The sequence below is a fragment of the Ceratotherium simum genome, chromosome 11, assembly GCF_057802395.1.
Source record: "Ceratotherium simum simum isolate JZ-2026a chromosome 11, ASM5780239v1, whole genome shotgun sequence".
Lineage (NCBI taxonomy): Eukaryota > Metazoa > Chordata > Mammalia > Perissodactyla > Rhinocerotidae > Ceratotherium > Ceratotherium simum.
In genome coordinates this window covers 53,224,525-53,236,114 of record NC_141910.1, presented here as the reverse complement: position 1 = coordinate 53,236,114, position 11,590 = coordinate 53,224,525, and the positions used below count along the sequence as shown (strand labels likewise).

At 42.7% G+C, this 11,590-nt stretch overlaps 2 protein-coding genes across 6 annotated transcripts in view; one reads left to right on the top strand and one right to left on the bottom strand.

Moving 5' to 3' along the window:
* Positions 1-690: 690 nt before the first annotated feature.
* SUPT7L (SPT7 like, STAGA complex subunit gamma) lies at positions 691-10,894 on the bottom strand. 2 transcript variants are annotated; one of them, XM_087436984.1, is made up of 6 exons: positions 10,757-10,894; positions 9,457-9,558; positions 8,206-8,823; positions 4,219-4,543; positions 3,012-3,249; positions 691-1,757 (listed from the first exon to the last, which is right to left on the bottom strand). In XM_087436984.1, exons 3-6 carry the CDS (start codon positions 8,616-8,618, stop codon positions 1,495-1,497), a joined length of 1,239 nt encoding a protein of 412 aa, XP_087293110.1. In that variant the 5' UTR covers positions 8,619-8,823; positions 9,457-9,558; positions 10,757-10,894; the 3' UTR covers positions 691-1,494. The 2 variants fall into 2 exon arrangements, with proteins under 2 accessions (XP_087293110.1, XP_014637006.1); XM_014781520.2 differs by lacking the exon at positions 10,757-10,894 and adding an exon at positions 10,325-10,618.
* SLC4A1AP (solute carrier family 4 member 1 adaptor protein) overlaps positions 10,894-11,590 on the top strand; it is a 29,906-nt gene continuing 29,209 nt past the window's right edge. For 2 of the 4 annotated variants that reach the window (XM_014781514.2, XM_087436981.1), the window contains exon 1: positions 10,895-11,564. In XM_014781514.2, coding sequence (XP_014637000.1) covers positions 10,911-11,564 — 654 coding nt within the window. In that variant the 5' untranslated portion in view covers positions 10,895-10,910. Of the gene's footprint in view, positions 11,565-11,590 lie in introns of all 4 variants that reach the window. The other 2 variants (XM_087436982.1, XM_004418200.3) reach the window with 2 other exon arrangements.

Here is an 11,590-nt window from a genome sequence, read left to right as displayed (position 1 = left end):
GTATCCCTTGCACAGGACCTAGCTCATAATAGATACTCAATAAATGTTTGCTAACTGAAGGGATTAAATACTAGATGGCTACTTTCATAAATAAGGGAAAATGAAGCTGAGCCTGGAACAGAAAGGGTCTAGCTAATTGTGCTAAGGATGTACAATTCACAAATTTATAAATGATCTGGTAACAGTTTAAATTATAACTTCATTTTGTTGCTATTGCATTCATCTTTATTCTCAATGCTGCCTGGGACATTTCAGGCACGCAATAATGTACTAATTAAAGCTCTGTGCCTTAATTTTTGGTGTCTATTAAAGGAGTGCTCTAAATTTCACAAGACTTATACTCTGCACCTAAAAACTGAACTTCAATAGTATTTAACATGCTGACATCCATTACTAAGGCATAAAGCACACATTTGCTAATTACTCCTAATTATTCCAGTGCTGCATCATTTACGTAATAAATACTGATTGAGACTATCAGATGCCAAGCAGGGCAGATACTGTGATGTTTGAGTAATAATAGTAAAGTTGTTCAGGACATGATATAAAGTAGGAAGGTGCAGATTGTTATCATTTTAGAGGCTGCCCATCCAGTAGAAGCACAAGGTGCAGATGTAGAATTCTGACAAAGGAATGGACTGCTGTCCTCTGATGGCTAAGCAGATGCAACAAATGAAATAAGCACAAATCTGTCCTTGGAAGGTCCTGTTTACTTCATTCACAAAAGAGAAAGTGAAAGAAACAATTGAGAAAATGTACATGGTGAAAATATAAAATATCTGAGTGGAAATAAAAAGGTTAGGGATAGATGGAATAAGTCTAGAAAAGGAAGAAATACATGGGTGAAATAGGAGAGGGCTGTCTGAATGTGCAAAATGGCTGTCACCACAGATCTCTGATTTTGTGAGACTTCATGGGCAGCAAAAACAGTTTTAAAAAGACTACTGATAGGTAAGTTGTGCAGTGTTTAGTTATTTCCTGTTAGGTATTAGTACTGGATTCCTAATGACTTCAACCAAAAAATGAAGCAAGTTAAAAAATTGACATTTGCTATCAGCATATATTTACTTGTGAGTCTGTTCAAGCACAGATTTGAGGTTTAATAACATCTCGATCTTCACAGCATCCCTGCAAGGTACGTCAAAGCGGTATTATTCTTCTCGGTTGTGCAAGAGAAATGGCTCTAGAGAAGCTAAGTAACTTGTCTAACCACACAGTAAAGACAACAGTCAGGGACAGTGCTTTGGTTTCCTGATTACCGTCCCAGCGTCGTGGTCTGTCTGAAAGGTGGCTTGGTTGTTGTGGAAAACTACAAAAAATGGATGCAAAAGTAAAATGCAAACTTGTTTTGTTAAATCCAGTTCCACTGAAATCAGGAAAACCCACTGTGTTTAAGAATAAGAGTCAAATCATTGTTTATCAAAACAAATTTGAATAATCAAGGTTTTCTGTTGGGTCTTGTAGGTTTGGACAGAAAATCTCTCTCTTTTCCTTTTATATTTTCCTCATCCTCTTCTTGCAGCGCTGGTTGAAAACAGGGGAGGACCCCATAAGGCTATCAGTGGAGTGGGAACCGTAGCTGCTGTCTGAGTCATCAGGGCTCTGGGGAATCCCAGCTTCACTCATGCCTGACATGGGCTCCTCGAAGACATCACTGCCCAGCACGCCATGCCCAGAGACATTGCCTTCTTCACTCTCTTGAGGCTCCATTTTCACATGGGCCAGATTCCAAAGAGGGGAAGCATTTACCTCTGTACCTAGAAATGGAAGAACAACATATAACTAGTGGTATGCCACGGATGGAACAAAGAAGAATGAATATACCAGCCAGGGCAGACTGATGGCCTTTGAGCTCAGCTGTCACTCTGATTCTCTACTTGGATGTAGAATATGGTTGTTATTCTCTGCTTTGAACGTTACCAATTCTGAATATCTTCCTTTCCACTTCCTCCACCCTCTTTTACCCCACTTCACCCACCTCCATTTTCCCTAAACCAGGGAAGTAAAACTATGCAGGTGAAAGATTCCCTGTCTCCTGGCCAAAGATAAGCACATCTATGGGCTCTTGTTCTGCTGTTAAGAATGCCTGACCTTCCTTCCTTTTATGCGGCTGTCTTGTTTTCCAGCCTTTTTCTTAGGTCCCTGGTCCTCTCTTCCATTATGAAAAGTTAATGATTACTACAAAATGCTGGCAACAGTTCCCAGACTGCTGAAAAGAGACATGGCCCCTTTGTCTGCAATAGTTTCTCTTTGGCCATCACATCACTGTATGTTCTAGCAATACTGTTATGTGGTTATTGTTTCTTCCAGGGTAAAAGGCTCTGCCCAATACTTTTAAAAATGTGGCTTAATCCTGTTTAGGCCACACTAGATGATGTGCTATTTGTGTCATTTCTGCACTGATGAAATGATAATTTATATTTGTAAAGAACTGAGTGTCTAGACTAATTTGCACTCAGACTGACTTAAGGATCGAGTCATCCTGGTTCCTAAAGTAATCACAGTCTATCTAGAAGAAGAGGCCAGCTGCCTCTAACTAGTAGCTCTATCTCAATCCCTTTCAGCTACAATTTGTTGGGGGTACTCTAGCAAGGAAGCCCAACTATTCACACAAACTAGAACAATTAATCTATCTGGAAGTTGTCTCAATCAATTGAGTACAAGCATCAGGAAAGACCAATACAGAATACGAAGGGAAGAAGGGGACATCTGCCCACCCAACTGGGTCAGCTGAATTAACTGGTAATCAATAGGATAACACATAATGCATCTACATCCTAACTAGGAATTATTTTAAAGAATGCCTGTAAAGCTGTGCTAGTCCTCTCTTTACTAATTACAAAGAAGAATGCTGGTATCTCTAGATCAGTGAAGCTATATTTGTTTTTAGACTTTCCATTCTCTTGCCCACACCCACTTTTATTCTTCCATCTCCAGAGGTTGATTCAAAAACACAACACGTACTCAGATTGGCAGATCTCCCAGAATCAAAGTAAGTTGATTTCTCTTACTTGAAGCCTGTGGCGAAGCCTCAACCTCTAGGTTGGATGGGAAGCGCTCACTCTGAGCCCCAAGGACTCCCATGGGCAGTGACTGGTCTCCAGAAGCAAGGTCAGTCTCCAGTTCATCACTGACAGGGAAGGCGATGTCGCTCACAGGTTCCTCCTTGATCTTTACAGGTTTAGTGTCCTCTGTGGCCTTCTCAGGATTGACAATCCTTTCATACTCTTCAGAGAGTTGCTTACTAATCTGTTGGCAAGCAAGAGTCAGTTTTCCAAGGAAATGTTAAAAGCAAGTTGGATAGTCAGCTATGGCATCCCATGGAAAACCAACAGAATATGAATATGAATAAAGCATACACTGCCAATAGAAGGAATTTGTTTAAGGTGTTGAATTTGCATTTGTAAATGATAAGAGATATGTAAAGAAAATTTGGCAGAGAGTGTGTCATTAATTAAAAGTTATATAAAGGTGAAAAATAGACCATGTTAAAGATAAATCAGAACTGGGACAAAAGATCACATTTTGGCTATAAAAACTAACAGCTGACATATGTACCCTAGGTGGATAATGAATGATGCAGGAAATCTGGATTACATAGCAAAGACTCTTTTGTTGGGTGTTAAAATTCCTTATATTTTAGATTTGGAGAAACCAAAACTGAACAAATGACTTGCTTAAGGCCACAGGGTTGACGAGATTAGATATTTCTGGTTCTAACCCAAAATGGTGTCTCTCCCCACTCCTCCACCCTTGGATGCAGTATCACTTGTTTTGTTTTTCATAGCACTTAATGCCATCTGAAATTGTTTTGATCATTATTTACTTGTTTTTGTTTCCCTCTCAAGAATGTAAACTCAAGGAACGTGTCTTGTAAACTGCTGTATCCTGGTGCCTGACTCACAGCAGGCACTCAGTAAATATTTGGTGAATGAAAGCATGCTAACCACATTCTCTCAGACTCCATATACCTACCTGTCTATAAATTTTTTCAGAGGATGTATTATCAATAAATGAGGCCATTCATTGACTAAAGGAGGCCCGTGAGTCTGGTCAGGTCAGTGATGAGGCCAATGGAACACAGGGCCTCATGAGGAAAGCAGGTGAAGTCCACTCTGTTCTAAGATCCTGTGCTCTGCACTCTAGAGCAACTGTGGTATCCTGCTGAACACCCTTAGATTACACATCTTTATCCACTTCCCCACAGGGTTGCCTCACCTGTAGCATGTAACTGTGATAGTCCTTGATGCGGTGCTGCCAGAACTTCTGGAGGGAGAGCACACTGCCAATGCCCACTTCATGGAATACCTGCTCCATAACATCAGGGAAAGGAGTCTGCCCCAGCCGAGCCTCCCGATCCACAGCGAAGCGCAGCAACTTGGTGAACTTAAGGCAGTACTCATGTGCCACATCAGTTAGGGTCTCCAGGACACTTTCATTAGCACACTCGAAGCCTGCATGGGCCAGGATTGTGGCTACCGCCTGGTAGAGGAGCTGCCGGCAGGAGTGCCAGCTGAGTTCAGTCACAGGTTCCCCTTTCCCACTGAAAGTGGAGACACGGTAGTGTTATTAGTGCTCTTGCAAAGGGGTGACCTGTCCTGTCGCCCTAGGAGTTTTACAATTCCAAGCAAACCACTGGCCTAGCTTTCCAGGGGAATTCTATGCCGGTTACATAGCCCAGTTTCATCCTGCTGCTGTCAGGGCATGTCTGAACAACCCACAGACATCTCTCTGAGCTCCTCCAATTACATAAAGGTTGACTAGGCAATACATGTCTATAATAAACAGCATAAAAGGGTATCTAGTGGAAAGGAAGTTTCCTTCTCCTTGTACCAACTGCTCAATTTTGATCACTTTTAGGATCTGATTAATTTTAAGAGTACAGCTTAGATACTGCTCAATGGTGCTCTAATTATTTCACCAGAATATAGTTTCTTCACATGCTGGGCCATACACGAACTTTCAGAAATTCACAGTCCAAATTAGGAGATTCTTATGTAACTACAACAGACCATTTGTAAAACTGGGAAAGCAACTCAATTTTATAAAAGCAATTGAAAACATACATGGTTTACAAAGCATTTTTATCCTTTCCTATGCTGTGAAATGGGTAGGGTCTATAGTATTATTCCTATTTGGCAGGTGAGGAAATTGAGGTTCAGAGGGGCTGACTTGCCAAAAGTTGTTTAGGTGTTATAAGTGGTGGAGTCTTCTAACTCCAGATCCCATGTTCTTCATAATACACCATTTTGCATCTAATCACTACTGCAGAAATCTTAATCTTTCCAAGAAAAAAACCCTCAGAAAGCTGTCTGATTTCATAAAAATAACTTTTAATAAGCTTCTAATAATTTACCTGTCTCCTGAAATTTCCTATCTTCTGCTTCCCTCTGACAAAGGAAGCAAATAGATAAAAATAAAATAGGGTACAGAAAATTTCTCTTCCCTGCTCTGTACTTGGCACGTGTCACCAGGTGCTGTACAAGAATGCTTGAGGAGCTATCTACCTACTTTACTATTATCTGCTCAGTTGCAACTACTGCCATTCACATAATAGTTGAAAAGTAAGAAAACCAATTGCCAAATAACTTTTCATTTACTATTTCCATCATCATTTCCTATGGCCAGTCTCCCTGGGCCAAAAGCTAAGGGCCTCAGAAGTGCCTAATAAATGGAGCGAGCTAAACCAGTATTGCTTTACTTGAGTAATTTATAGACCTATTTCAAAGGAAAATAATTCTTTTGGCACCCCCATAGCTGATGCAAATTATTTCTGTTATACAGTTTTTTAAATATGTATAAAACAAACTAGTATAAACTTTTGATGTTCATAGCTCTAACAATTAAAATTAGAATTTTGACACAAAACTACAAAATTCTAAATAACAGCCTCAATTTAATATGAAGGACGATGTTATTTTGTTAAAACTAAATTGCCCCTGACAACCCTACAACTGTGATATACAACTATGTACTAGGGCTTTGGGGAGAAAAAAAAAAACAGAAAGATTGGCAACAGATGTTATCACAGCGCCAATCTTCCTCAAAAAAAAAAAGTTTTATTTAAAAAACAAAAAACTAAACTAAATTACCCTCAAAATGTAAATATGGTACTGATTGCTACAGAGCAAATTGGGCCTATCTGTACTAACATGTGCCAGGCATGTAATAAGATAGTTATCCCTCCCCTTTTCACTACTCCAACAACTTCAGAATCTTTGATTATGCAACGCACCAGGACACCATCTGGCCTTCATCTAGGCCAACTGGAACCTTTACATGTAAGTCTATTTCTGTTCTTTTCTCATTAATTTGGGACAAGTAAAACAGTAGTAATTATTATCATCAATAGGCAGATGCAATAAGTGATCTATAATACTACTTATGTGGTATTTTTGCCAAACATATTTAACCTGAATCTAATCTTGAGGAAATAATCAGCAAATTCAGTAAGTGGGACATTCTACTACAAGACAAATGACCCGAACTGTTTTTTTTTTTTTTTTGTGAGGAAGATCAGCCCTGTGCTAACATCTGCCAATCTTCCTCTTTTTTTGCTGAGGAAGACTGGCCCTGGGCTAACATCTGTGCCCATCTTCCTCCACTTTATATGGGATGCCGCCACAGCATGGCTTGCCAAGCGGTGCGTCGGTACGCGCCCAGGATCCGAACCAGTGAACCCCGGGCCGCAGCAGCGGAGCGTGTGCACGTAACCGCTTGTGCCACTGGGCCAGCCCCCCAAACTCTTAAAAAAGATTACTATCATGTTTTTTAAAAAAGAGGAAGCTATTCTGGCTTAAAAGACACTACAGAGGCCTAACAACCAAGTGCAATGCATGAATCTTTGTTAGGTCCTGGATTGGGGAAAAATATATCTAAAAAGATATTTTGGGGACAAGTGGAGAAATCTGAATATAGACTTACTAAATGATATTATTTAATTAGTGTTCACTTATTTTGGTGTGACAATGGTATTGGGATTCTGTAGGAAAATAATAAAATTATTCTTAGTATAAGGGGAAGAATTTAGGCGTAAAATATTGTAATGTCTGCCACTTTAAAATATTTGGTAGGGCCGGCCCCGTGGCTTGGTGGTTAAGTGAGCGCGCTCCACTGCTGGCGACCCGGGTTCGGATCCCGGGCTCGCACCGACGCGCTGCTTCTCTGGCCATGCTGAGGCCGCGTCCCACATACAGCAACTAGAAGGATGTGCAGCTATGACACACAGCTATCTACTGGGGCTTTGGGGGGAAAAATAAATAAATAAAAATCTTTAAAAAAAAAAAAATAAAATATTTGGTATACATGTATGTATATATACGTTTCTATATTTGTGTGTATATGTGTGTATACACACACATATGTGAGAGAAAGTAAATGTGGCAAAACGTTAACAATTGGTGAATCCAGGTGAAGGGTATTTGGGTGTTCATTGTACTATTATTTTAACTTTTCTATAGGTCTGACAAATTTCAAAACGAAAAGAAAAAAAGTAATTTGGCACCAAATGCAAACTTACACATTGAAATCTAGTAGTAGCACTAGGTTATAAGGTAGTCATTCAGAGGATCTGGAGCAGGGCTTCTCAAACTCAAATACACATATGAATCTCCTGGAGATCTTGTTAAAATGAAGATTCTGATTTAGCAGGTGTGGGTGGGGCCTGAGACTCTGAATTTCTAACAAGCTCCTAGGTGATGTTGATTTTGAGTAGCATGGATCAAGAACATTTTTATATTATTATTTCTTAAACCATGTTATCAAAATGAAAACACACAATTAAAAAATTCTTATATAGAACTTGTGGATTCCTAATAGTACGAGAATGAGTCCATGAATCTCAGTTTGAGGACTCTGAGCCAAACCCATAATATACATTTTAAATTAAATAGAAAGACTAGACCCTGAGGACTATGAGGCCATGGCCTATTTTACATACCAGTGTAGTACCTTGCTCCTAGCAAAGTGCTTGGCACATAGCAGGCACTCAATAAATACCTGTTGCATCAGAAAATAAAAAAATATAGACTTTGGATTTGGAAGATCAGGGTTCAAGTCTTAGACTTCCCACTAATTACCTGAGCAACTGTGGCCAAGTCAATTACCCTTATCCTCAGTTTCTTCATGGAAATGTTATTACATGCTTAACAGGGTTGCTGGGAAGATTATTTGAAAAAAGTAAGATACAGCAAAGCCTTGCCTTACCGATAAAAGTCACTCTCTGGGTCACTGTGCTGGATCTGGAATGGTGCATTGGGATTCTTACAGTCTAAAGGAAGGAGGTCATCAGGAAGAGGAGGTGACCCAGGGCAGGAGGGAAGAGGTTCACTCTCTTCAGTCTTTACACCTTCTGTCTGTTGCTGATTCTGGGCCTGAGCTGTGGCAATGAGGTTGCGCAGACGTCGGTTGTGCTGGATAAGCTGAATGGTATGGATGGTGAGGCTGCATGGCTCTGAGGGGATGTCCAACATAGTGGGGGGCTTGGGCTTGTTGGCTGAGGGTTGGTGCAGAGGAGGGTCATGGACTTCCACCAGACGGAACTCCCGTGGGAGCAAATCAAAGGAACTTCTGTTGGCCTGGCTTGATGAGATTGGTATCTCTCCCCAGTATCTCAACATTTTGGAATAAGAAAGGAAGAGCTTCCAAGTTAAATGTAGATGATATCCTAAACTAGTGTCTTTAAATCTCTGGCAACTGTAGGTTATAAGCTTCTGTAGTGAAAAATATGAAGTCTAGCCCGTTATTTACATAAAAAGTAGGTTGTTCAGGACCACTCAGAAAAATGTCAGTGTCAGCAACACTGTAGGACCGAAGATGTTCTCCCTGAAGAAATTAAGAGAAATATAACTGCTAGAAGCTAGTCATCACAATCACACACAATGACAATTCATATTAGACTGAACCACAAGGTGGAATTTGGGTCACTAGTAGACTAACAGCTGCAATAGTATCTGGGGCTGTAGTGTCCATGTTTTCCATCTCAACCCCCTAACTCATTACTAGAACTACCATCATGCCCAATCCTGAACAATTTTCAAGACAAGATACTTAAATGAGACCTGGAATATTTCTCAGAGTATTTTGACATATCTGTCCCAGATCAGTGGGAGAAAGGGGAGTAGAGTTAAAGATAGACAGAGGTGGTTCTTATACTATGTGTATCAGGCATGGGAACCTTTTAACTGATCTGGTGAAAAAAGCTATTAACCACCAGTCTAAATGGTCCTATGCGTGCAACTTCTGACATATATAGGGAAGAATCTGGGAGATTTCTGCTGCCTCTTAACTGGTATTCCTTATTTTAGTCTCGCCTTATATCTAATCTATTCTCCATAGTGCTGCTAGACTTAATATTTTTAACTCAGATCTAATGGCTTCCCATTGTCTACAGGAAAAAGTCAGTCAAAATTCTTTGGCTCTCCATTCAACAAAATTTACAAACTGGCTTCAACTCACCTTTCCAGATTCATTGCCCATATGTCTCTTCAAATTCAACAAACATTTATCAAATGCCAGGTATTATGTGAGGAGACAAAGACTAATGCCAAGATCTCCGACCTGGGGTGAGGGAGAAAAACATAAACAGAACGCTTCAATATGAAAGTGTGGGCTTAGTGCTGTTCTAGAGGTGCAGACCTGGTGCAGTGGCAGCACAAAGGAAGAGATTCCTGGAGACAATGACCACCCTAGTTCTAACAGTATCATACTACTCATTTTAAGAATGCCATGCATTTCCACAGTTGACTCTTTAAGCTGTGATCTCTGTCAGCAATGCCCTGCCACCCACCACATCCCTGGCAGACTTGTCTTCATTCTTAAGTATAGCTTAAGTCACCACCTTCCATCACCTACCCAGTACATCCTCCTTCATTATATTCTCACAGCACTTTGCATATCTCTGTCACAGCATTTATCCCTAGACTTAACTAGTATTCATCGCAATCAATTTTATTCTCTCATCTATCCCTCACGACCACAATCTTAGTACAGTGTCTGCAACACAGTAATTATCTGGCATTTAATTAGTGCCCACTATGTGCCAGCCTTTGCCTTTACTGTTTAATTCAATTCTCCCAACTACCCTATAAGTAGACACAATTATTATCCCATTTTTCAGATGTGGAAGCTGAGGCCCACTGTCTTGCCTAATGTCAGAAACAGCTGAGAGGGAAAATCAAGACAGTCAGTCTCCAGAGTCTGCAGTCTTAACAACTACACTACGTTGCCTCATTAACTGGTTTCGGAAAGCATATAAAAATGAACGAATAAATGAATGAACAAAATGACAGAAAGAAAAAAAAACCGCCCTCTTCCCTAACTTCACCCAAAGGAGCACGAAGGGGAGGCACCAAGCCCAAGCAATGCCCAAGTCCCTCGGGGGGCTCCTCGGTCACGGTCAGCGGGCGCAGGCGCCAATCACAGGATCCTGGGATCGCCTGATGATCGGAGCGGCCGGCAGACGGCACGTCTGACCCTGGACCGAGGCACGGAGGCGCCACTATTCACTGCCGCGGCGCAGGAGCCGGGCTGGGCGGCCGTACGGCCCCAGAGGCCTGAGGCGAGGGTCGCGCCAGGCCCGGAAGGCTGGTTTGTTGACTAGCGGTCCAAGCCTGCCGGAAGCGTTTCTTCTCAATCAGGCTAAGCCACAGGAAGTTATTACAATCCGGTTGCAACCTCTAAAGATGTCCCCATTCTGACAGCACCCCGACCGCCTTTTTCTGTTTTTCTCTTGTTATGATCTTCCCGTGATACTCACCTCTTCACAGCGTTCTGGGTCGTGAAGGAGCAACTCCACCATCGCTGGCCAGAGAAGCCGCTGGGAGCTGGGGAGAGGGAGGCGCGGAGAGGAACGTAGAGACCGAAGGGTGACGTTTCCTAGGAACAGATTTCGAGACTGCACCCGATTGAGGATGGCTGATAGTCCCGCTCAGTGCGAGCCGCTGGCCTCGCAAGAACTCAGTAGAGAATTCAAGAAGCCAGTTCTGCCGGTGCCCCCGGCGGTGCGGGACAAGGTCGCAGACCGCAATCCTTCAAACCCTGACGAGGTGAAGAAGGAAAGGCCCACGGCGCTGCTGGACCCCGATTCCGAGAAGCCTGATGTCCCGCCGGACAGCGGGGAGGCTCGGAGTCCCCCAGAGGAGCAGCCGCGGCCCCTCGCAGCGGCTCCTTCCCCTGCTGGCCCGGGCCGGGCCCCGCCTTACCGAGAGCCGCCGTGGGGCGGCCCTGCCACAGCCCCCTACAGCCTAGAGACCCTGAAGGGCGGCACCATCCTTGGCACCCGGAGCTTGAAAGGGACGAGCTGCTGCCTTTTCGGGAGGCTGCCTAGCTGCGACGTATGCCTGGAGCACCCCTCGGTGTCTCGCTATCACGCCGTGCTGCAGCACCGGGCGCCCGGCTCGGAGGGAGAATGCGACGGCCACGGGCCCGGCTTCTACCTCTACGATCTGGGAAGCACCCACGGCACTTTTCTTAACAAAACCCGCGTCCCACCCCGCACCTATTGTCGGGTCCACGTCGGGCATGTTCTTCGCTTTGGAGGCAGCACCCGGCTCTTTCTTCTTCAGGTAAGTAGAAAAACCTAGAATTGAAA

Bases quoted from the DNA above. Each gene is read 5' to 3' on its own strand.
- SUPT7L (XM_087436984.1), bottom strand. From the start codon at position 8,618: ATGTTGAGATACTGGGGAGAGATACCAATCTCATCAAGCCAGGCCAAC. The intron at 4,544-8,205 runs GTAAGGCAAGGC...CTCCACTTTCAG, and splicing joins CCAGAGAGTGACTTTTATCG to TGGGAAAGGGGAACCTGTGA. The intron at 3,250-4,218 runs GTGAGGCAACCC...GCTTGCCAACAG, and splicing joins ATCACAGTTACATGCTACAG to ATTAGTAAGCAACTCTCTGA.